The sequence below is a fragment of the Chiloscyllium plagiosum genome, unplaced genomic scaffold (assembly GCF_037043375.1).
Source record: "Chiloscyllium plagiosum isolate Xiang-an unplaced genomic scaffold, Cpla_swu_hap1 HiC_scaffold_21, whole genome shotgun sequence".
Lineage (NCBI taxonomy): Eukaryota > Metazoa > Chordata > Chondrichthyes > Orectolobiformes > Hemiscylliidae > Chiloscyllium > Chiloscyllium plagiosum.
The window spans coordinates 16,622,186-16,646,473 of NW_028270159.1; the positions used below are offsets into that span (position 1 = coordinate 16,622,186).

Here is a 24,288-nt window from a genome sequence, read left to right on the forward strand (position 1 = left end):
GTTTTTTAAAACCCACATCCAGCAGAAAAATAACAATATCATAAGTGCAATATCTTTGCAACCAGACCCTTCCAAGCAATGTCAGGAAAAACGTGCATGTTTCTCAAGCATCAACCTAATCTCTCCTCTTCCCTGCTTTATTACCTTCTCTGGCCTTCCTTGGTCAAGTCATTAATCAACTTTTAACCTGGCTCAACCCAAAATGAGCCATCAGTATTGCCGATGTGCAATGCTACAGGAGAACATCTGAATTGTAAAAATCAATTTTATGTTTAAAGACTATGCCATTTAACAGAACATTATCAACAAATAAATCAAGTTTTCTGATTCAACACTTTTGTCAACTATCCATAAATAGATGTCTAACTCGGACATTGATCAAATGAAGAGAAAAATGTAGATGAGATATTTTATTCCTAAGAATGCTAATGAAAAATTAAGTGGTGTATGCAGCAGGTGTGTAATCAACATTAACCCTTCATCACTGACAGTAGTCACAACACAGCCTATCACTGCACAAATCCTCTTTACTCTTACCTTGCCAAGAGGGTTATTTGGTGTGTTAATGACGATTGCTTTAGTATGCTTGTTAAATTTATTTGCTAGTTCAGCAGGATCCAATACCCAGTCAGCACTGGTCATCAACCTTCCAGATACCGGTTTCTGAAACAACAATAGGTATCCTTTTAAATACTCTAAAGATTATAATGTTATGTATAAAGGTGGTCAATAGGAATCCCTTCCTGAGCTGGCCCTGTTATCCAAGCAACCTAATACTTAAAAATCTTACCTCTCTTTCAAATTTTGCTGCTTGAAAAAACATTTAGTGAAGTTAATCAAAATAAGTGAGTGTATGTAAGGATAAAAGTCCTAAATAGTTTTCTGGTTATTAAATTTACAATTGGCTAGCGAATTGGAACACACAAACAAGGAACAGGAGTAGGCAATTCAGTCTCTCGAATCTACTCCACAGTTCAAGATGATCATGGCTGAACTGATTGCAACTTTAAACCATATTCTTTCTTACCCCCATGCATAATGAGAATCTATCAAACTCTACCTTAAAAATATTCAAGGACTCAGCTTCCACCACCTTTTCAGGAAGACAGAGCCAAAGACTCAAAGTCCCCGACTTTTAAGTTGTGACACCCAAGTTCTTGATTGTTTTAGAAGAGTCAATATTCTCCATAGTCAAGACACCTCAACCAAGTTTTCGCCAGGGTAGCGGAGTCCAAAGCTAGAGGGCATAGGTTTAAGGTGGGGGAGGGTGGGGGGTGAAGAAGATTTAAAAGGTACCAAAGGCCAACCTTTTCACGCACAGGATGGTGCGTGTATGGAATGAGCTGCCAGAGGAAGTGAAGGAGACTGGTACAATTACAATATTTAAAAGGCATCTGGATGGGTATATGAAGACAAAGGGTCTAGAGGGATATAGGCCAAATGCTGGCAAATGGGACTAGATTAATTTAGGATATCTAGTCAGCGTGGATAAGTTGGACCGAAGGGTCTGTCCCCATACTATACAGGTCTTTGACTCTAAGTCACCTTTTACTTGTCTAAACTCCATAAGATACAAGGCTAACCCTTCTAACCTTCACACTCCATTCTAGTAAACTTGATTTGAATTGCATCCAGCGCACTTACTTGCATCTTTGAATAAGATGACCAATGCTGTGCACAATATTCCAGATCAGGTCTCCCCAGACACTGCATAACTTAAGCATAATCTCTTAACATTTGTATTCAGTTCCCCTCACAATAAATATAACCATTCTTTCCTAATTACTTGCCTTTTGCAATTCATGTACTAGAACACCCAGATACATCTGGACACACTTTTAATGCAAAGTGAGGAATGAAAACACAAATGAATACTATGTGAATTGTACTATCATGCTATACATTAAATTTAATTAAAGATGATACAAGTTGTCAATAATTTAATTTGGCTGTAGAGACTTACTGGACGCAGCAGGATGTATACAGGTTGGCCGCCTGCCATTCGCACCATGGACTCATAACAATCAAAGAACGGTTCAATGATAATAACCTGTATTGGAGTAGAGAAAATATTTTCAATCAAGGGTGGAAATCCTGGTTGATTTTCTCACACCGGCCCTCATCTACCAACCAGGCAGTGATGGTAACAGTAGCAGACTACTTATAACCACAATTAAAATTAGCTCATTTAGCACAGATCAGAAACATATATTTGCTCTTCTGGCAAAGTTACACTTCCAATGTAGCCACTGAAATAGTAGAGAGAGATGATTTTCAACAGAGGTTGGTTAATATTCAATCTTGCCCATTAGCTGTGGTGTTGTATCGGAATGTTTCCTTCATCTACAGAGTCATTCAGCTCTTTCTTTTTCAAGTGGTTAGTTATTTAAAGAACACCAGTAAAGATAAATTGTATGAACTAACAGGTGAAAGATAGTCATTCATGATACAAAACAAACAAACAACAAATTGTAGGAAAGTTACTTTGGTGAATTCAAGTATTGCGAGAAAGTAATGGATTCTGTTCTTTAACATCTGGAGTGTATGGTAGTTTTCTGCAGATAAGCCATGTTGTATAGGACATACCAAGGTTAGAAGTCAGATGTGAGTTGTGCAACACCATAAACCACATCATATAGAAAGAACTTAGAGTCATAGAGATGTACAGCATGGAAACAGATCCTTCAGATCAACGTGTTCATGTCGACAGATATCCTAAACTACTCTCGTCCCATTTTCCAGCAATTGGCTCATATTCCTCTAAACCCTTCTTATTCGTGTACGCATCCAGCTGCCTTTTAAATGTTGTAATTGTACCAGCCTCCACCACTTCCTCTGGCAGCTCATTCCATACACGCAAGACCCTCTGTGTGAAACAGTTGCCCGTTAGGTCCCTTTTATATCTTTCCCCTCTCACTGGCTAGAAGACCCAGTTTCAAATCCCATCTGCTTGAGAGGCATGTCATAATAGGTCTGAATAGAGTGAATTAAAACTTATCTATAGAAAAAAACTTACTTGAGGAAAAGTCTTAAAAACAGAGGAGATAACAAATTAAACAAGGGAATTAAAATGGGAGATTTCAGCTGTGTCCTCAACACTATGATGTGCTTATATCTGTCACTTTTAGTTAAAAAAGCAGGTTCATTTACATCGTGAAACGAGCCAAATGAAAAAGACTTTATTGAATTGGCAAAACGTAAAATCATCTTTTGTTCCCTCACAATATTCGGTTTCTGCAAGCTCCTCCAAGGATGAGTTCTCATGATGTTAATCGCATTAATTTAAAACAAAAATATTTGATTTTTAAAAGAAAAATGCACATTGATCAGAAATCTTGTATTTTTCTTCCAGGAGTTTAAAAATATTAATTAAAGCTGTCCTCATTAAACCTGTGCACACATACAAAACTAAATTGGGCTCAAGTACAAACCAATAGTTATAAAACTTTAAGTTAAATGCTCCGACTCTCGATTTAGAAATGATTCAACAGCCATCAAAATCTCTATGAAAGTTATTACTATCAACATCAGTACTCTACTTTAATACAATGAGTCTACCTTTTCTAGGACATTAAAAAATACCACGTACTTCATCATCATCATCAATCAGCGCCTGGAAGAAACAGAACAGGGCCCCATATGCTCCAACTGTCACTAGCACTTCAGTGAATGGATCAATGTCTTGTTCCAGTAATTTCCCAAAGAACTTTGCTAGGATCTTCACCAATGGCGGATGACCCTGAGAAGGGGTGGAAGAAGTGAGAAAGAAAAGGAAAACCATGTAGGAAGAGTGACATAACACATTTTTACTGAATCTTTATGTGGAAGGTATAACATCAGTTAATAAAAATAGGCAGTGCTGGAGAAACTCAACAAGTCTAGCAGCATCTGTGCAGACAGGAACAGAGTTAATGTTTTGAGTCTAATTGGACTCAAAATATTAAAACTGTTTCTCTCTCCACAGAATCTACTTGACCTGTTGAGCTTCTCAAGCATGTTATGTTTGTATTTCAAATCTCCAGTATCCAGAGTATTTTGCTTTTACTAACATTAGTTAAGCCATGTAGTACAAGAAATGGTCCATTAGTATGCAAAAATATCTTTTTAGTCAGTAAAGCCTTATGAAATAGTATAAAACTATGATTGCACAGAGTGATTAGAAATGAAACATACTTTAGGTATTCTTCTTGCATATAAAGGTCAACTTGTCAATTGTATAACTGGAAATCAGAATTTATTTTGTTTAGGATATGGGTAACAGAAAAAAAAAGTTTTGCTCATGAGTGGTTACCCCCTATTTTACAACTTAAGTCACTTTAGAGGGATCAACTGCAGTGCACATTACAACTGGGACACAGTTTCTCTTCCTTGAAAGTCATTAGTGAATTAGTTGGCTTTTATAATAATCCATCTTCCATGGTCATTTATTCCTGATTGGGCTCCCAATTGATCTATTTAACAATTGCTTGGTTTTCCTAATCTCCCGTTTGCTAGCCAAGTACTATCAATACTACCATAATCCACATCCATTTTAACCAGTGACTGTCATAATATGATTAGTTGTATTTATGCTCCTCAAAAGTTCTGTTACTCATGTCTGTGGGATGAATTCACAAACTTCTAGTTCTGAAACATTGCCAGGACTAGAACAGGAACAGGGAAGAAAAAAGTAAAAATATATTGAAAAACCAATGAGGCTGTTTCTTCAGCATGCCACCTATGTAATAGTTATACAGGGCGTTCAATGTAAAAAAAAATCATGTTGCGGTTCTTCACTGAAACAATGAAGGAAATTAAATATGGGAAGAAATATAGTTACTGCAAAAAGATGTGTTGGGAACCTGTACAAGATATACGATGGGATGTAATGAATCAAATGCATGCATTTATAATTTGCTCACTGAAATTTTATATCACTTTGAAAATAAACAAAACCACACTCAGCTTAATTTGATGTATATTCATTGATCTGCAATAAATCAAGGTATCTACACTTTAATGATTTTGACCTCATACTCAGTGTTGTTGTTAGGAAATCTACCTTGAGATACTCATAACAATAAAAAAAAGGATTTTCTATCATTGAGCTGAATTTATGATTAGGACATCCCACTTACATACTAGCTTATGGGACTGGAGAAGCAATCACAGAGAATGGATCAGAAAAGATAAGAAACATTACCCAAAGAGATGCATGAGAAATACTAATGATCGTTAATGAAGGAACTTTTAACCAGACCTGTTCTGTGACAGTGGAGCTATTCTAGAATTTGGGGCACAGGAAACTGAAGGTATGGTTACCAAAAGTGAAGTATTTAAATTTGAAGATGCACAAAACATCAAAATTAGACCAACGGAATGCTCTGGAATACTCATGTTTAGAAGTAACAAATACATGAATGTGGGTTTCAGCAACAGGTGAAATGGAGTCTGTGTTGTGAAGGTGGAAGTAGGCGATCTTAATGATGGCACAAATAAGAAGTTGGAAGCTCACTTTGGGATTAAATAGGACACCAAGATTACAAACAGGTTAACTTAGCCTAAGACTGCTGTCAGGTAGAGGAATGGCGTCAGTAACTATAAGTTTAGAATCAAGACCGAAAATAACGGCTTCAATTTTCTCAATAAAGAAATGGATTAAGTTTCTACTCATCCAACATTGAATTATGGATAAGCAGTCTGATAATATAGCAACATTGGAGGAATCAAGAGACATGGCAATGAGATAGAACTGAATATAATTAATGTACTGGTAAAAATGGCATGACTTCTGTTTAGACATGGGGTAATCCCCTCTGCTACAGTAGTATGAAGCAAGTGATTTTACATGTCTTGTGCTCAGAGTTGCACAGGCCAACTGTAAGTATGCACTAGACACACTCAAAACAGATTATGAATCTTCTCTACATTATCCAGCACAGTGCCATTACCGATAGGATAAGTGGTGGTGAGGTTACTTCTTTCTAATTCATCATCGCCAACTTGTTTGTTGGGGTACTCATAGCCATTTCAACATGTTGGTATGAATGATTATCAACACGACTGAAAAAATTCTGCAGAACAGATTTTTAATGATCATTTGGCTCAATGAAAAAGTCAAAGGATTGTTAGAACTTACATTCAGCATTCCATAACCTTGCACATTTTGTTACCATACTGAACATTCAGTCATCCAGCAGGACAAACAAATGTCTTTTGGGAGTATCCCTTCAAGATAAGTGGTTAGTATCAAAATATACTAAAATTGTTCTTCAAAGTTAGTTCAATAACTGCAGTGCACCAGATAATCTTATGTTTTGATATATTATTGAAAGTAAATACTCACAGAAGCCCTGGTATACTGGTTGAAGTCACCGTTTATGGCCCTTGTGAAAGCATCTTTTACAATATTTGGAGGGGAGAAGTCGGGAAATCCTTGTCCTAGGTTGACAACCGCATGATCAGCAGCAAGTTTTGTAAATTCGACCCTAAAAATAAATACACATCAGAATTCCCTTTAGCTGCTTCCACATCTCTTTCTCTGATACAACTCAACACAAGTACCTTGCTATAAAGGGAGCAAGTCATTAGATACCACGTACCACTGGCAATTCTGTTTTGCAACTGACTACTAACGTGTTCAAGAGTGGTCGAATAAACAAAATTTCAGATTTTTCTTTGCCTTACAAGAATTGACTGAATCACCTTCTTTTGCATCTTGCCAAAAATAACTGCAGCATCATCAGTGGAACTTGAAACTTTCTAGGAATGTTTTTCAGTCACCTATTCAGATATATTATAATACATCTCTGGACCAGGTGGGACCTCCTAGTCCATACAGACACTACTACTGTTCTACAAGAGTCCTTGAAGCATACTGGGAGCAAAATTGGGTAATGACTGAACACAGGTGCAATTAGCCTGCATCCATTCAGCGGAAACACAGGCTGCATAGTATCACAATGCTGACTGATTGCAAAATCAATAAATGGTCCAAAATTGATACATGTTAGCACTTCTTAAAGGAATGCTTAAAGCTAGGCTGCTTCTCTAAAATCAGAGATGCATTCTGGATGGAGCAGGTGCTGGGAAACTGGAAAGCAATGTGGGTTGAGTCAATGGACATTGAACAACGAAGAAGGCAGTAATCTGAGTAAACCAGGAGCTCATTCCACTTGTATCTGACATTTTGAATAGAGAGCCCCCTTAACAACAGTGAACAGCAAAGTGGTACTAATATTTCCAGCACCAGCTTGGAAGGCAACATAGAAAAGTTAATTATTACAGTCACTGTCACAGTCACAGGCAGTACGGCCTTTGCCATTATGATCGCAGTCACAGATTTCAGAGAATACCATCCTGAAGAAATGCAGATATCCCATATTGTTTCTGGCTGAGGTCCAGGTAGGAAAATTGCTATCTATGGACGCTATGAGGAAATGGCCTCTTCCTGAGAGCCTATCACCCCATTCTAGCAGCTAGTCCTGCTTCACATATCCTCTTCTCATTTCCCCAGTCATGCTTAATTTCAAGGGGCTTTCCTATTCATACAGCCATGTCTAGAGGAAGAAGTTTACACATTAGTCTTGAAGTGAGCAAAGGGTCCACAGCTGTAAACGTTTAATTATCCCTTTCAACAGTGCTTGTAGGGATCCTTCCTGCTATTCAATACATATACAACATGCAAGCTTAGGTGAGAACATGCAATAGAGCTACTTGCGTCAGATCAGCATTGAATACTGACTGCTGCCACAATGTGCCATGCCTGTTCTTGTAGATGGACAACATGTGCATCAGCATCTGTACAAAGAATCGTTAAGGACACTTTGGTCACAGAACAGGTGCTACTAAGTCCACTTTCATGCAACTTAAGATTTTTCTTTTGTAAAACAAATTTGAAGCAACCCTAAAGTTATTTTTAACAAAAATTGAGATGCACAATTGTAGAGAATTTCACAAAATCACTCTTGCATTATAAATACTTTGAGTATGCAATGTGAAAAATCTTGCAATTGCCATAACGAGTTATATTGAACCACGATATTCCATCCACTGATATCTAGCAATAGACAAGATTCCTCAATGTCTTTTTATACTCAGTAAACTTCTCCCGTAAGTAAACCATTAATTTACCAAACATTCTTGTCTAATCCTTCAATTCTCCGAGAATGAATCTGCTGGGACATCATTACCTAAACAACATAGACAATAGATTTAATTTACAATTGTCAAATTCAAGCACTTAAATAAAGAACAACAACTAACCGTAACAAAAAATGTAATTATCTCTTGTACATGATCAAGACACTAATCAAAAACAAATGTTTGAACATTCCTGAATAAAGGAAACAAAATTTCACAAACAATTGGCCATTGAGCTTCCTGTCTAAAGGAACAAAATTTAAAAAGTAATGTTAAACTTCAACAAATCCTTACTTAGATGGCAGTTGGAGGTCTGTCTGTATTAAAAAAGGATATAGAGGGATTCGAAAAAAGTGCAAAAAAATCTTAGGGATTCAATAACTAAGATGTTATACCCATTAGGTCAAATAAAACAGTAGGGCCGACTTCTCTAGTAGGACTGAGAGGTGAGTTTGATAGGGCCAATTTACAAATGTTTCCATTTGGAGCAAAGTTCAAACCTCAGGACCATAAATTTAACTAGTTACTAATAAATCAAATAATAAATTTAATTTTTTTTTAATGCTGGAGGATGGTGAGAATGGAGAACTGGCCACCAAAAAACAGTTCAGACCTTTTAAGTGGAAATTAGTTAAGCACAAGGGGAAAGTAAATAGGGTATTCTAATTGGCTGAAATGATGTCAAATGGGAGGACATTGAAATTATAAACACCAGCAGAGATCAGGCGAAAGTGAGGACTGCAGATGCTGGAGATCAGAGTCTAGATTAGAGCGGTGCTGGAAAAGCTGATGAAGGGCTTTTGCCCGAAAGGTCGATTTTCCCGCTCCTCCGATGCTGCCTGACCTGCTGTGCTTTTCCAGCACCACTCAAATCTAGAACAGCAGAGATCAGTTGGTCAGAATGGCCTGTTTCTGTGATGCAAAATTTTATGTAACACATGGCAGTATTTGCTATACTGTTGCAGAAGTGTAGATCTAGGCAGCAAGCCACACATCAGTTGAAAGAGATTATTACAAAGTACAGAATATCTGCTATAAAATGGATATGTAAGAGATATAAAAACATTGGGCCAATCCTTTATTAAACTTGCAATCACAGGTACTTCTGAAACTGATGTTGTTATGTCGACCAACACGGCAATAAATTTGCACAAAAACCCACAATGATGAGACAAGTAACTGATTACTCCTTTCATATGGTGGTGTTGGGGAATAAATTTTGATAAAGACATTGGGAACTCTCTCAACCTCTTTTCTGCAGAGTACCAAAGGATCTCTGATATCCACCTAAATAGGAAGATGAAGTTCAGTTTAATGACTCATACAAAAGTTGGTATTTCCCCACAATCAATCGTTATCCCTCAGTTATACAATGAAATACTAGTTGGATTATGTGCTCAGGTCAAGCAAAGAGGCCTAAACCAAAAGCCATCCTAGAATGAAAGCATGCTTACAATGAGACAAGATGGCAGATACAAATAATAAATAGACAGAGCATCAGTAATGAAAAATGAAGGTATAATGAAACAAAACGCTGAAGGGAATGAGCACTACATATTATATCATTAGTTTAGATTATTACATTAGATTAGATTACTTACAGTATGGAAACAGGCCCTTCAGCCCAACAAGTCCACACCGACCCGCCGAAGCGCAACCCACCCATACCCATTCCCCTACATTTACCCCTGCATCGAACACTACGGGCAATTTAGCGTGGCCAATTCACCTAACCTGCACATTTTTGGACTGTGGGAGGAAACCGGAGCACCCGGAGGAAACCCACGCAGACACGGGGAGAATGTGCAAACTCCACACAGGCAGTTGCCTGAGGCGGGAATTGAACCCGGGTCTCTGGCGCTGTGAGGCAGAAGTGCTAACCACTGTGCCACCGTGCCGCCCACCACTGAGAAACAAGAAGCATCATCTCACAAAAACAGGAGTGAACGCAAACTGTTGAGGGACTTTTGGGCATGCAATGGGGAATAGTGCACACGTCAGTCCAAGATGTGACTTTAAGTATATTGTGTCTTTATTTATTTCAAGACCTCTGCAGTGTATGCTGGCTTGCAACAATCACCCTACTTCAAATAACGTACCTGTAGCTAGAAATAACAAAGCTAAATTCATCAACCATCTCTACCACTCCACTAACCTCAATGACTTTTTAAAACTTCCAACTTTCTATCCACCAAACTGAAGTCTCGTATCACTGAATTCCCCTCTGATGAAATCACGATTCTGTGTCATCAATCTTCATAATCAACTTTGATTCCTTTCTTCTTTTCCACTGACTGGATTAACACAAATGACTTTGTTACATGAATGACCTCAAATAACTCAATCAGACATTGCAGCTGTTATCAGACCGAAAACAAGACAGGCAAAATATCACTATTTATCTGTTATCTTCAGATGCTAACTGGAATCCTGGATATCTTTAATCTTTTGTTCTCTATTATTTCTGTCTGGACTGTCGATTACTGTTTTATCATTTTAAACACTGTCAAATGGTAAAATGAACATGTGGAAACAATTTTTTTCCATATTACAAATAATTTTTGAATAGTCATATCATTTCTCAATAAGGCACATAGAGAGCAAGACTCATTAGAAGGTAAGAACATTATTAAGACTGAAAACGCATTGTGCTACTGACAGACCATCTTTTAGATGAACTATAAAGCCAAAGTCCTGTCTGTCTGATTAGGTGGAAGATGCAGAGAAAATGTGCCCAATTTTTAGATCAACATCCTTCTTTCAAGCAACATCATCAAAAACAAGTTAATTTGTCATTGTTGTGAGATCCTATTCTGTACAAAATTGTTGTGATGTTTCACTACATTAGTCATCCCATTTATACTTTAAGGAATTACTAAAGATGTCTTCCTTCTTTCACCCTGAAATTTTCATAGCTAAATAACTGCAGAAAAAAAATTGTTTACCTTCTTCCTCTGCAAAATGTTGCTAATCAAACTGTTATTTCTTATGATTATGTGCGCAGGTCCCCTGAGCATATCTGCTATCTCTTCTGTAATTAGGGCTATTTACAATTCATCTAGCCTTCCGACCACCATCTGCTGGACATGAAGGTACATGCACTAAATAAACTTATAGTTATTAGACATATTCAGCAGGATACCATTCTTGTTCAACGAACAATAATACAACAGGAAGAACTTTAATGCAAAAAATGAATCTGGGTTTCATATTGTATTACAAAATGCTTACAAGCAATGTGATTTTCACTAACTTTGCATAAGTTTACATTAATGCATACTGAACAGCGTTCTTTATAGTTTGCAAAAATGTTATCTGTTTTGAAGTCCACTGAGACATGTTTTTCTATGTTAAGATGCTACATAATTGCAAATTACCATAGAAATATTTTTCAAAGTGGTTTACAATAATGGTAATCAGCACAAAATTAATAGCAATTTAATTTTTTTCACAGTTAATTTTTACTTAGCACAAGGAATATGTCAATGAAATTCCCAAATTATTATTTTACATAAAATTAAATATCTCTCAACTGAATTAAATGCCGTCAAAAAACAGCTTTTAAATGCAGCAGTTTTGCATCCATTCTCCTGCAGACATCGGTCCATTATGAGGAAGGAGTTATATAAAAGAAAAAATATATGCTGAACATACGGACAGCATATCAACTATATAAATTTAACCAAGTTCTTTCAGGTTCTCAATAATATTACTACGTCTCATGCCATTCATTTCTCCAGATCATAAAATTCCATTATGGTCCCCAATTGGACTTCTCCTTTCACCACTCTTTTATTGTTTATATGCCTGTAGATGACTGCGATTCCCGTTTATGTTGGCTGCTAGTCTTTTCTTTTTGTAATTCATTTTTGCAACTCATTTATTTTTCATATCCTTTCTGAACCATCTTTTTTCAGCTTCTATTAAATATTCTCAATTGCATTTTCTATCTGACACCAATTAAATGCACACTTTTTCTTCTTTAACTTAATAAATTTCTCTTTATTCATTCCAAGGAGCTCTAAGTTTGTTTGCCTCATCTTTCCTTATTATTTGCACCACTGTGAAATTTCCGTTAACAATAGTTCTGTGGAATCATTCACACCCATCTGAACATGTTTTAACCTTTCATCCAAAAGCTGGCACATCCAACAATAACAACATGGTGCTACTTCAGTGTTGGATGAGTTTCCTCCACTCTTAAAAACTAAATTAAGCTTTATTTTAAATTGTGTAAAGACTTAAATTGATTTTGTTTATGTACTGCCATCCACCCAAAAGGAAACAGGTTCCTCATTTTGATTCACATCCTTTCCACAAGTTGGTTGCCAGTATTTCACACCAGGCAACTTTATTTTACCTAGCTTTCAGATAAGGAAAATGTGTTGTCGTTGGTGGCCAGATTGAAAACCAGAGGGCACAAACTTCAGGTAAAGAACAAAACAATCCTTATGCAGTGACAGGTGAAGATTTTGCATTGCGAAGGTGTATAGGAATCAAACACAATCAAGACATTCAGGAGAAATTGCATTATCTGAAAACAAAGAATGTGCAGGTCTATACATAAAAAGCAGGAAGTAGCTGCAGTTGAACTGCTCCTTTGGAGAGTCTGCACAAGAGACATGACAGACAAATGGCCTCCTTTCCTTTTTTTTATAGGATTTGAATGTTTTGTCACACTAGATCACAAATGTGACTCAAAAAAAAAAGCAAAGCTGCAGGCTTTGGATATGTGAAATAAAAACACAAATCTCTGGGGAGATTCGCCAGGTTTGGTAGTTGTGGAAGACAAAACAAATTGTTTAAAACAAAATAAATTGTTCGAGAAACTCGAGCGGTCAGACAGCATCTGAGGACAGAAAACAGAGTTAATGTTTTGAGTCCAGGGACTTCAGCACTCAAATATTCTCTCTCCACAGATGCTGCCAGACCTGCCGAATTTCACCACTACTTTTTTGTTTCACATTTCCAGCATTCCCAGTTCTAGGTTTTAACTACTCGAATGTTTAAGAGTGTTTTCTCTCCACACACGTTGCCAAACCTAAGCCACCCCCAAAACGTGTTTACAATCACAATAATGCGACTTGAGTAGTGTCTCCCATAACAGGTGACGCTCTGTAATCAAAAAAAGAAAATATTTTAAGCAGTATGAAAACCGTTATTTAAAATAAAATCTCTTTTGACAAAAAACAACCGTGCCCACAAGGGTCTGGCATCTAGAAGCTTCCGGATCAGTGGTGCTGGAAGAGCACAGCAATTCAGGCAGCATCCGAGGACAGGCAAAATCGACGTTTCGGGCAAAAGCCCTTCATCAGGAATAAAGGCAGAGAGCCTGAAGCGTGGAGAGATAAGCTAGAGGAGGGTGGGGGTGGGGAGAAAGTAGCATAGAGTACAATAGGTCAGTGGGGGAGGAGATGAAGGTGATAGGTCAGGGAGGAGAGGGTGGAGTGGATAGGTGGAAAAGGAGCTGGGCAGGTCGGACAAGTCCGGACAGGTCAGGGGATCGAGTTTCTGGAGGTTAGAAGCTAGGATGAGGTGGGGGAAGGGGAAATGAGGAAACTGTTGAAATCCACATTGATGCCCTGGGGTTGAAGTGTTCCGAGGCGGAAGATGAGGCGTTCTTCCTCCAGGCGTCTGGTGGTGAGGGAGCGGCGGTGGAGGAGGCCCAGCACCTCCATATCCTCGGCAGAGTGGGAGGGGGAGTTGAAATGTTGAGCCACTGGGCGATTTGGTTGATTGGTGCGGGTGTCTCGGAGATGTTCCCTGAAGCGCTCTGCTAGGAGGCGCCCAGTCTCCCCAATGTAGAGGAGACCGCATCGGGAGCAACGGATACAATAGATGATATTAGTGGATGTGCAGGTAAAACTTTGATGGATGTGGAAAGCTCCTTTGGGGCCTTGGATAGAGGTGAGGGAGGAGGTGTGGGCGCAGGTTTTACAGTTCCTGCAGTGGCAGGGGAAAGTGCCAGGATGGGAGGGTGGGTCGTAGGGGGGCGTGGACCTGACCAGGTAGTCACGGAGGGAACGGTCTTTGCGGAAGGCAGAAAGGGGTGGGGAGGGAAATATATCCCTGGTGGTGGGGTCTGTTTGGAGGTGGCGGAAATGTCGGCGGATGATTTGGTTTATGCGAAGGTTGGTAGGGTGGAAGGTGAGCACCAGGGGCGTTCTGTCCTTGTTGCGGTTGGAGGGGTTGGGTCTGAGGGCGGAGGTGCGGGATGTGGATGAGATGCGTTGGAGGGCATCTTTAACCACGTGGGAAGGGAAATTGCGGTCTCTAAAGAAGGAGGCCATCTGGTGTGTTCTATGGTGGAACCGCCCCTCCTGGGAGCAGATACGGCGGAGGCGGAAGAATTGGGAATACGGGATGGCATTTTTGCAAGAGGTAGGGTGGGAAGAGGTGTAATCCAGGTAGCTGTGGGAGTCGGTGGGTTTGTAGAAGATGTCAGTGTCAAGTCGGTCGTCACTGATGGAGATGGAGAGGTCCAGGAAGGGGAGGGAGGTGTCAGAGATGGTCCAGGTAAATTTAAGGTCAGGGTGGAATGTGTTGGTGAAGTTGATGAATTGCTCAACCTCCTCGCGGGAGCACGAGGTGGCGCCAATGCAGTCATCAATGTAGCGGAGGAAGAGGTGGGGAGTGGTGCCGGTGTAATTACGGAAGATCAACTGCTCCACATAGCCAACGAAGAGACAGGCATAGCTGGGGCCCATACGTGCAGAGCGCTTCAGGGAACATCTCCGAGACACCCGCACCAATCAACCAAATCGCCCAGTGGCTCAACATTTCAACTCCCCCTCCCACTCTGCCGAGGATATGGAGGTGCTGGGCCTCCTCCACCGCCGCTCCCTCACCACCAGACGCCTGGAGGAAGAACGCCTCATCTTCCGCCTCGGAACACTTCAACCCCAGGGCATCAATATGGATTTCAACAGTTTCCTCATTTCCCCTTCCCCCACCTCATCCTAGCTTCTAACCTCCAGAAACTCGATCCCCTGACCTGTCCGGACTTGTCCGACCTGCCCAGCTCCTTTTCCACCTATCCACTCCACCCTCTCCTCCCTGACCTTCATCTCCTCCCCCACTGACCTATTGTATTCTATGCTACTTTCTCCCCACCCCCACCCTCCTCTAGCTTATCTCTCCAAGCTTCAGGCTCTCTGCCTTTATTCCTGATGAAGGGCTTTTGCCCGAAACGTCGATTTTGCCTGTCCTCGGATGCTGCCTGAATTGCTGTGCTCTTCCAGCACCACTGATCCAGAATCTGGTTTCCAGCATCTGCAGTCATTGTTTTTACCATCTAGAAGCTTCCGTCTAATGTGTTTGCGTTACCTGTCAAACTCATCTTTCAGACTTTTACTTTGTTTAAAAAAAATCACAACACGAGGTTATCGTCCAACAGACTGGATTATAATCTGGTGTTAAATGATGTTTAATTTTGTCCACCCCAGTCCAACACTGGCACCTCAACATCATGTCCTTTACTTATACTGCTATATTCCCTACTCGCCCCCTTTAATTTTTTTCACGTATTGTCAAGTGGATCGTTTTGCATTTACTCACGCAGGCGCACAGGAGACCGAGACGAGACCCTTATGATTGATGTCAATATCGCCGCCTTCACTCTGTCCTGGGTCGGGGGAGCCGCTCGCAGGGCGGACCTTCTCGCGGCAGGGAAACCTCAACGGGGCGGATCCTTTGTCCAGGGCCCAACCTCCGCGCGGCACCCCGGACCCAAAGAGAGATCACACACTCATCTTCATTTCCTCCCCACCACCCACCCTGCAAACAACCACGTCCGCGGAAAAAAATGAAGACGGTTCGGATATTCGGTCGGGTTGGAGTTCGGTTTTTGTTTTCCACTGAGGAAATTGACTGAACCAAAATCGAACGAACTGATCGACTGGACTATTCAAGTTTTGGCGCAAAATCTCCAACTGGCGGATTTGCAGCCAGCAGGGATCGTGCCCTTTCCGGCTCGCGTGTGACGTCACTTCCTCCGGGGAGGGGGAATGTTTGTTCCTGAGGGGAGAATACCCCCCCTTGCTCCCCCCCTCACCAAAAAACACTAAACAAACAAATTAACTCCGAACAGGGACTGGCCCGTGTGAATAAAGCCCGCGGAGGCAGAGTGCGGCCCGCTGCTCGGGAGGTGAGCTGGGACTGGCTGCGCGGTGTGTTTCTTTCAGTCAATGAACTGCCCTGGCTTAGTGTTCATCGGCATCAGCTTGGATTTTACACCTCCAGAGTTTGGGATCCCGTGATCAGCTGAGAATTGTCGGCAGACTGGGATCAGCTGAGAGTAGAACCCTGGGAATAGCCGGTACACCGGGATCAGCTGGGAGTAATACACTAGAATCAGTTGGGAATGGCCCGGCAGTCTGTGATCTGCTGGGAGTAATGCTCTGGGATCAGCTGGGAATGGCCGGCACACTGGGATCACTTGGGAGTAATATCCTGGGATCAGTTGGGAATGGCTGGTTGAATTCCTGCTTGACTGGGCTTAGATGAGAATTGCAACCTGGAATCTGCTGACAATGGCTAGACACTTGGAACTTGCTGGGATTAACAGCTAGAGTTCTGGTGGGAATATATTGGTCGCCATATATCCAGATAGCAGTCAGCTGGCCACTCTGGTAGCCATGAGCCTGCAGTTTGGACTTTGGTGTCTTTGGCTAACAACCATGGTTTTGTTGACCATGAACTGACAGCTGGGGAATCAGTATCAGTCAGTCTGGTAATCAGGGCATTAGTGATTTTTGCAAATCCAATGCACATTGATTATAGTTGGTTTGCTCTTGGTCATTAACTCAGGGTTGGCAAATGCTTGCAGCGTTTAGAAGGCATAGTTTGGGGAACAGTAGATGTGAAATGGAACTGCCATGATTGGGGCATCTGAAATGCAAAACCTAGTAATTATTTTGTCATTTAGTTATTCTCATCTGGTGAATCATATTTTCCACCTCTGAAAATGTGAGGACATTGAAAATTTGCCCATGTTTCAAATCACAGCTAGTCTCATTTATCTATCCTCGCTAATCTACATTGACTCCTGTTCAAGCAGCATCTTGACTCTCAATTATGAGCTTTGATTTTGAATCCCTCTATGCTCTGTACCTCCAGATCTCTGTAATATCCTCTGGGTGCACATCTCTAAGAAATCTTGGTGTTTCTAGTCCTGGCCTTTTAGATTTCTCCACAACTAGTGGCTTTGCCTTCAGTTACCTCGACCTCAAGCTCTGAAATTCTCTAAAACCCTTGCTATATGTCTTCACCTCTCCTTCTTGTTTTCCTCCTATTAAGGCACAAGTTAAATGTTTTTTCTTTGACCAAATGTTTAGTCATCTAACATAATATATATTTTTTGGGGCAGTATCACATTTTGTTTTATAATGTTCCTGCTAAGCATCTTGTGATATTTCATTGCATTAAAACCATTAAATACATACACAATGAATTGTTATCAAAATGGCAATAAATCCAGAAGCGGTAGATGATCAGATTTAAAAGTATACAGAATTTGGATGGTTTAGAGTCTGACAACTGAAAGGCTCCAGTGCAGTAAGTAATCTGTTGTGATGATCACCTACTAGACTGAATTACACTGTCACCTCATTGTGACTAAGTATGTATGCAGAGCTAATAAGTAGGCAGGTATTTTGTTGCCCAGCAGTCTCTGCTGCAAAAGCTTTTCTCTGTAGACATGTGGTGAAGACAAGATCAAACACAACTGTTAATGCTGCTTTGATTGATTAAAGTTCAGGTTAACAACATGTCAATCTGCCATTCAACAATGGGTTGCTATCCTCAATTGCTATTCGCTGTTGAAGACTTTTATTTCTTCAACTGAGCTACAGGAAAAAGGGTACTTAGCAAGGCTAAAATGTTCATTGTCATATTGGCCAGAGTCATCATCGAGTAGCTGTCCAGTGATTCAGTTGAGAATTGATTGAAGCCATAATTGAGTTGATAGAGAGTTGGTATATCAACAGTGAGGAAGCCAAAGGACTGGTGACTGTGGACCAAATGTGTGAGGATGCTTGTTGTCGTTTGCTGGTTCATGGTCATTGACAAGAAACGAGTTTGTTATTAAAAGCAAGTTCAATCATAAACTCATAGATGCTTACAGCACAGAGGAAACCATTCAGCTCAGTGTGTCTGCACTGGATATCTAAATGTTACAAATGTTTCTCACTCAACCACTTTTTTTAGGTAGAGCATTTCAAATTCCCACCACCCTCCATGTGAAATTTCAATTCTCATTCTAATTTTCTATTCCTACCTTAAATCTATAAATGAGAAAAGTGCCTTCATTTCTACCAAATATATATATTCCTCATAATCTTATAGAACTAACCTGGGCAGCATACTAGTAAATCTCTTGTGTACCCTCTCCAGTGCAATCTACAACGTGGTGATCACAATTACACACATTAATTCCAGTTATGGCCTAATCAGTTCTAACGTAACCTCCCTGCTCTTGGCCAGGTCATTGATCTCCTGCAGTTTATCGTTATCCTCCCTATTTGCACTATATCAAACTTCTCTACATTTAAGTCCAAGTCATTCACATGTGCCATAAACAGCATGATTACCTGACCCAATGTTCAGACATGTGCAACCCCACTGGAAATAATCTTTCAATCACAGAAACATACCTCTTACATCATCCTTACATTTTTGACCAATCTGCTACCTTATCAAAAGTCTTACTGTAGCCCATGTGGGCCAAATCAAATGCATTGCCCTCTTTATTAATACTTTGTGAAAATTGACACAATGGAAATGGTATAGATTTCAGGATAAAGGACTGTGAAATATTTAAAGAAATAAACAGAAAGAGAGAGAGAGAAGATACTAGCATGGTTAGAAGCCTTAAAAATGAATACATCCACAATCTATTTATTTTGATAATATACTGGCAGTAGATTCCCTTCTTGAGCATGAGGTGAGTACCCAGTGATGTCCTCTCCACTGTCACTTGGATAAAATCAGACATTGGGAAGGGATTTTTGATTTCGGTGAGTATCGTTGGAAGAAAAGAATAGTTTACTGCTTCTGCTTGTAATTCTATGGGCCAAGCATATGTATTTTTCTTAAAAATAGTCTCACCATCTGTGGGGACAGAAAAAGTTATTGTTTGAAGTCAAATCTGACTATTCTGAAAAGGAGTCATTTGACTCGAAGGAGAGTCCTGTTCAACTCAACGCTTTAATTCAGTTTCTTTCTCCAAAGATATGCTGCCAAACCTGATGATTATTACATCATTTGCTGTAAATTTTTAGATTTCTGCTTTTATATAGGTGTTTTACACTTTGTCTTGTCTGTATGATCCCTTCATGAAATGCACATATTATGTACCCTAATAATTACACAGATTCGTCTTTATGTGCAATACCTTTTGGAGATGTGGAAGAAAAATAATTATAGATCCATAAATCAGTGTCAGTCATACTTACTTTATAAAAGTAGAAAGTGAAGCTTATACACTTTTTCACATAGTGTGTGGCATGTAAATGGAATGAACTGTCAGAGGAAGTGGTAGATACAGGTACTGATACAACATTTAAAAGACATTTGAACAGGTATATGAATAGGAAAGGTTTGCAGGGATATGGGCCAAACACAGGCAAATGGGACTAGGTTAGTCAGCAGAGGCAAGTTGGACTGAAGGGTCTGTTTCCAAGCTGTATGATTCTTTGACTCTGTTGAGAAAGGCAAAGGAGCAGATATCAATACAATGCTCGATCCAAGCTGTGTGGCTGTGCAGCCACTTCAAGGGTCTGTGCATGCCAATCAGTGTGCTGACTCATTGACTTTCAGTTATGGAAGTTACTGCCGCTAATGGACCTCAGAGGTTCATGCTGAGGTTTTTTTTTAAAAAAGGAAAGGAAGGGACAAACCAAGAAATTAGACGCCATTAAGTGCAGCCTCAGTGGTGGGAAATTTATTGGAGAGACTTTTGAGACATGGAATCTATCTTCACTTGGAGACATGAATTAATCATGGATAGTCAGTATGAATTTGTCAAAGGAATGTCATGTTTGATAAATTTGAATTTTTTGAGGAGGTAATCAGGAAGCCCCAGCAGCTCAGTCCCCAGATAGCTCCATCTTTGTCTCACTCAATAGAGGGGGATACATCTCACTTGGGCCTGCAGATTTATCCATTTTTTTTAAGCTACTAAACTTGCCCCTCTCTCTCTCTCTCTCATATTTCACAGTCCTCCACTCTGTTCTCTATACCTGTTTGACCATTTCTCTTGTGAACTCCAATGCAAAGAATTCATTGAGGACTGTGCTTATGCGTCCTGGGTCTACAGACAGATCACTTCTATGGTTGCTAGTGGGCCTTACTCTTTCCATAGTTGGTTTTGAGCTAGCTGCCTGAGGAATGAGTGGATCTCCGAAAGCTTGCGGTTTCAAATAAACCTGTTGGAGTATTACCTGGTATCGTGTGATTTTTGGCTTTGTCCGTCCCAGACCGGCATCTCTATATTGAAAAATCATCGGCATAGCAGACATCGACACATACCAACAGGTGGTGACAGACCGCATGCCACAGTTAGAAAACAGGATCATTTATACATTGAAAAACCTCAAACAGACTGGACAGATAACCAAGACAGACTACCTCAGAATGAAACCAGCGCCCTCCACTTTTCCTGATTTCCCCAAGATGCATAAGCCAAACAACCGCTTCAGGCCCATGGTTTCCCTACCAGGTGCACTGACACACAAGGAATTACAACGGAGACTGAAACACCTCATAGATGGATCAACCCCCGCCATCCACTAAGCCTGGGAATTCCTCAACAACATCAAAATGGATGACAATGAAATTATTATGGTTTTCTTTGATGTTATAGCACTTCACTTCCATTGACATTCCACGAGCAAAAGAAATCCTCACCGCTTTACTAGAAGAACCAGTAACGCTGACCCCCAACAACTCCATCAGCAAGGACAATATGCTCAAACTACTAAACTTACACATCACGACTCACTTCGTCTTTAATGGCCAAGAATATCAAAAAGTCAATGGCACACCCGTGGGATCACCCATCTCAGGACTCAGCAGAAGGAGTCATGCAAAGACTGGAACACAGCCCTTCCCCTGATCCAACCAAAGCTATAGATCTGACAGTGGACAATACATTTGCCATCATCAAATGCACAAAGTTAGAAGAAACACACCATCTCATCAATAACATACTCACCGTATTAAAATCACCAGAGAAGAGGTAAACAACAATAAACTCCCATTCCTAGACATCATGGTGGGACGAGTGACCAACAGTGAATTTCTAACCAATGTCGAGAGGAAGAACATCCACGTGGACCAAATCCTTAATTACAACAGCAATCACCCCAACACCCACAAACAGAGCTAATGTCAGGACACTATTTAAAAAAGCTATAACGCATTGCAACATACCAGAGCTTCGCAAAAATGAGGAAGAACACCTACATAAGGTCTTCACAGACGAGTGGACAGACAGCACCAAGAGGACACTATGCCCTAATACACTGGTCACCCTACCCTATATTAAGAACATATCAGAAATGACAATCAGATTCCTACAACCACTAGGAATCATTGTTGCACACCAACCGACAGCCACAGTATGCCAACTAATTACAAGGATGAAAGACCTCATACCCACAACATGCAGGAGCAACGTAATATACAAAATCCTATGTAAAGACTGCCATTGATACCACATCTAACAGGCCGGAAGAAAACCAACAGTCCGGATACACAAACACCAACTAGCAGCTAAATGGCACAACCAATTCTCCCTTATCTCAGTACATACAGACAATGAACACCATCAATTTGACTGGGACAATGTAACCAATCTAGGACAAGCTAACCAGAGGTTTGCATGGGAATTTCTAGAGGCCTGGTTTTCAACTCAGAATGCCATCAAGCATGTAGAAATAGACCCCATATACAAACCACTGCAGAGCAAAACTGGAATGACACAACCCACCTTAACAAACCATATAATTATCAAATAGAGTGGAACAACAACACTTCACCGAAGTCGCACTGATGATGTTACATAGCATGGTGACGGAACGTTTGCGTGTCAACCAGCCAGCTTGGTGAGCAAACCAACGACCGCACCTCAGTGTGTGCATTTGCAAGTTGGAACACTGTCCAGGAGGCCAAATGGCAAATGTAAGTGCCTTGGGCTGTCTCCCATTGGTCACCAGTGGAAATATCAGACTATAGACACAAAAAAGATCCTGTCCTGGCAAAACTAAAACAGCCAGCAGTGATGGGGGAAACAAAAGGGCCATTGCATCGAGAATTTAAACCTGTTGTGGTTCTGTTCGCCAAACTGGGAATTTGTGTTGCAGACGTTTCATCCCCTGTCTAGGTGACATCCTCAGTGCTTGGGACCCCCCCTGTGAAGCGCTTCTGTGATCTTTCTTCCGGCATTTGTAGTGGTTTGAATCTGCCGCTTCCGGTTGTCAGTTCCAGCTGCCTGTTGCAGTGGTCGGTATATTGGGTCTAGGTCGATGTGCTTATTGATTGAATCTGTGGATGAGTGCCATGCCTCTAGGAATTCCCTGGCTGTTCTCTGTTTGGCTTGTCCTATAATAGTAGTGTTGTCCCAGTCGAATTCATGTTGCTTGTCATCTGCATGTGTGGTTACTAAGGATAGCTGGTCGTGTCGTTTCGTGGCTAGTTGGTGTTCATGGATGCGGATCGTTAGCTGTCTTCCTGTTTGTCCTATGTAGTGTTTTGTGCAGTCCTTGCATGGGATTTTGTACATTACATTGGTTTTGCTCATGCTGGGTATTGGGTCCTTCGTTCTGGTCATCATCTTTCAGAATTCCCTGTAGTTGTTCTGTGACATCTATGACCCTGATATCTGGGAGATAATATGCCATCTTGAAGTCACGTTGACAGTTGCAGAGGTACCCAACAACTTCCCTCAGAACAAATCCCTGAATGCCATTGTCCTTCCAAACTTCTTTTTCTGTCTCTGAGCAGCTGGACCGTCTACAGTGCCTTGACTCTGGCCTCCACAGAGGAGCCATCATTCTCAACATTTTCCAAGACTGAAAAGTAGTTTGTGAGGGAGATGCATGCGGGGATCATGTGGAAACCTGTTTCAAAATGAACAACTGTCATGCTATACAATGAATTACTGGTCAATGTTTGGTTCCTTTTTTTTTGTCAAAAAGCCAACATAGTATTCTTGGAGAAAAGTAAGTTCAGTCACTTTTACGTAGATTTGTATTTTTAATTAAAGCCGATAAAAGTCCCTTACAAATTGACACAAAAACTGGGATAAGTAAGGTGATTTTATACCCTCGTTGCACCCAGGTCTTGAGGTAGCAATAATAATTTTGCCACATCTTTCCCCCTGCCATTGGTCCACAGCTACTGAAGACATTTTGCTTACTAAGTGACAGTCATTCTGTTTGAAAATTTGGATTGTTTTTCATGTGAGATTTAATGTTGTTCAATGGATAATGTGTACAAATGGAGAAAGAAAGTTGCTTTGTAATGTTGTAATTTTAGTGAAGCAAAATGGTTGTTGTGTAATTTTCTGTTGTAGCAAGACTTGTGTTATCTCATTATCGATATATCATTGCAGTTGATAGGTAATTAGCATTCTTAACATTTTGCCCTTTGTCATTTGATGCAACAATGTCCTCGCCTCAAAAATGAGCCCAGGCAAGCAAATAAAAATATCTTTGCCCTTCTATACAGCAAAAGAAATGCAAGACTAATTATGCAAGTAAAATATGGAATTATTGAATACTTCCAGTACTGCATTTTCCTGTGAAATGTTAGTGAACAAAACCAGTTCCACAGTATAACCTCTTAAATTAAGAATAGCACAAAGCTGTATACCTGGCTGATAAACCTTTGTCCTTTGGAGTTTACATTTGTGTCAAAGGAGTGCATTTAGATATAAGTGAGCAATAGTACCTCAACCTATCTGCGAGAATTGCAGCATCTTGAGATGGTGGGCACAATGTCTCCGCTTAACGTTTTATTTGTTTTTGTCTATTGGAGCCAACTTACTAAAAGCTACACTGCATTAGGCCTCTGACATTCCATGTTTCCAGATAATATATAAATATTTAGACAACACATCATTTTATAAAAGCAAACTATTTTTAAACTCATCTAAAATTTCCATTT

At 40.3% G+C, this 24,288-nt stretch overlaps 2 protein-coding genes across 9 annotated transcripts in view; one reads left to right on the forward strand and one right to left on the reverse strand.

Moving 5' to 3' along the window:
* LOC122564913 (kynurenine--oxoglutarate transaminase 1-like) overlaps positions 1-15,989 on the reverse strand; it is a 50,077-nt gene extending 34,088 nt beyond the window's left edge. The window contains exons 1-7 of one of the 5 annotated variants that reach the window (XM_043720372.2): positions 15,679-15,989; positions 11,067-11,198; positions 8,113-8,171; positions 6,326-6,467; positions 3,590-3,739; positions 1,964-2,050; positions 538-663 (exon numbers count right to left, since the gene is read on the reverse strand). In XM_043720372.2, the coding sequence (XP_043576307.2) occupies positions 538-663; positions 1,964-2,050; positions 3,590-3,739; positions 6,326-6,467; positions 8,113-8,171; positions 11,067-11,138 (636 nt within the window). In that variant the 5' untranslated portion in view covers positions 11,139-11,198; positions 15,679-15,989. Of the gene's footprint in view, positions 1-537; positions 664-1,963; positions 2,051-3,589; positions 3,740-6,325; positions 6,468-8,112; positions 8,172-10,276; positions 10,416-11,066; positions 11,202-15,678 lie in introns of those variants that run through there. The other 4 variants (XM_043720373.2, XM_087998340.1, XM_043720376.2 and 1 more) reach the window with 4 other exon arrangements.
* A 121-nt stretch (positions 15,990-16,110) lies between these two features.
* Positions 16,111-24,288, forward strand: part of lrrc8aa (leucine rich repeat containing 8 VRAC subunit Aa) — a 97,698-nt gene continuing 89,520 nt past the window's right edge. For 3 of the 4 annotated variants that reach the window (XM_087998334.1, XM_087998331.1, XM_087998333.1), the window contains exon 1: positions 16,111-16,267. The gene's annotated coding sequence lies outside the window, so the exon portion shown is untranslated. The remainder of the gene's footprint in view (positions 16,268-24,288) is intronic. The other variant, XM_087998337.1, reaches the window with a different exon arrangement.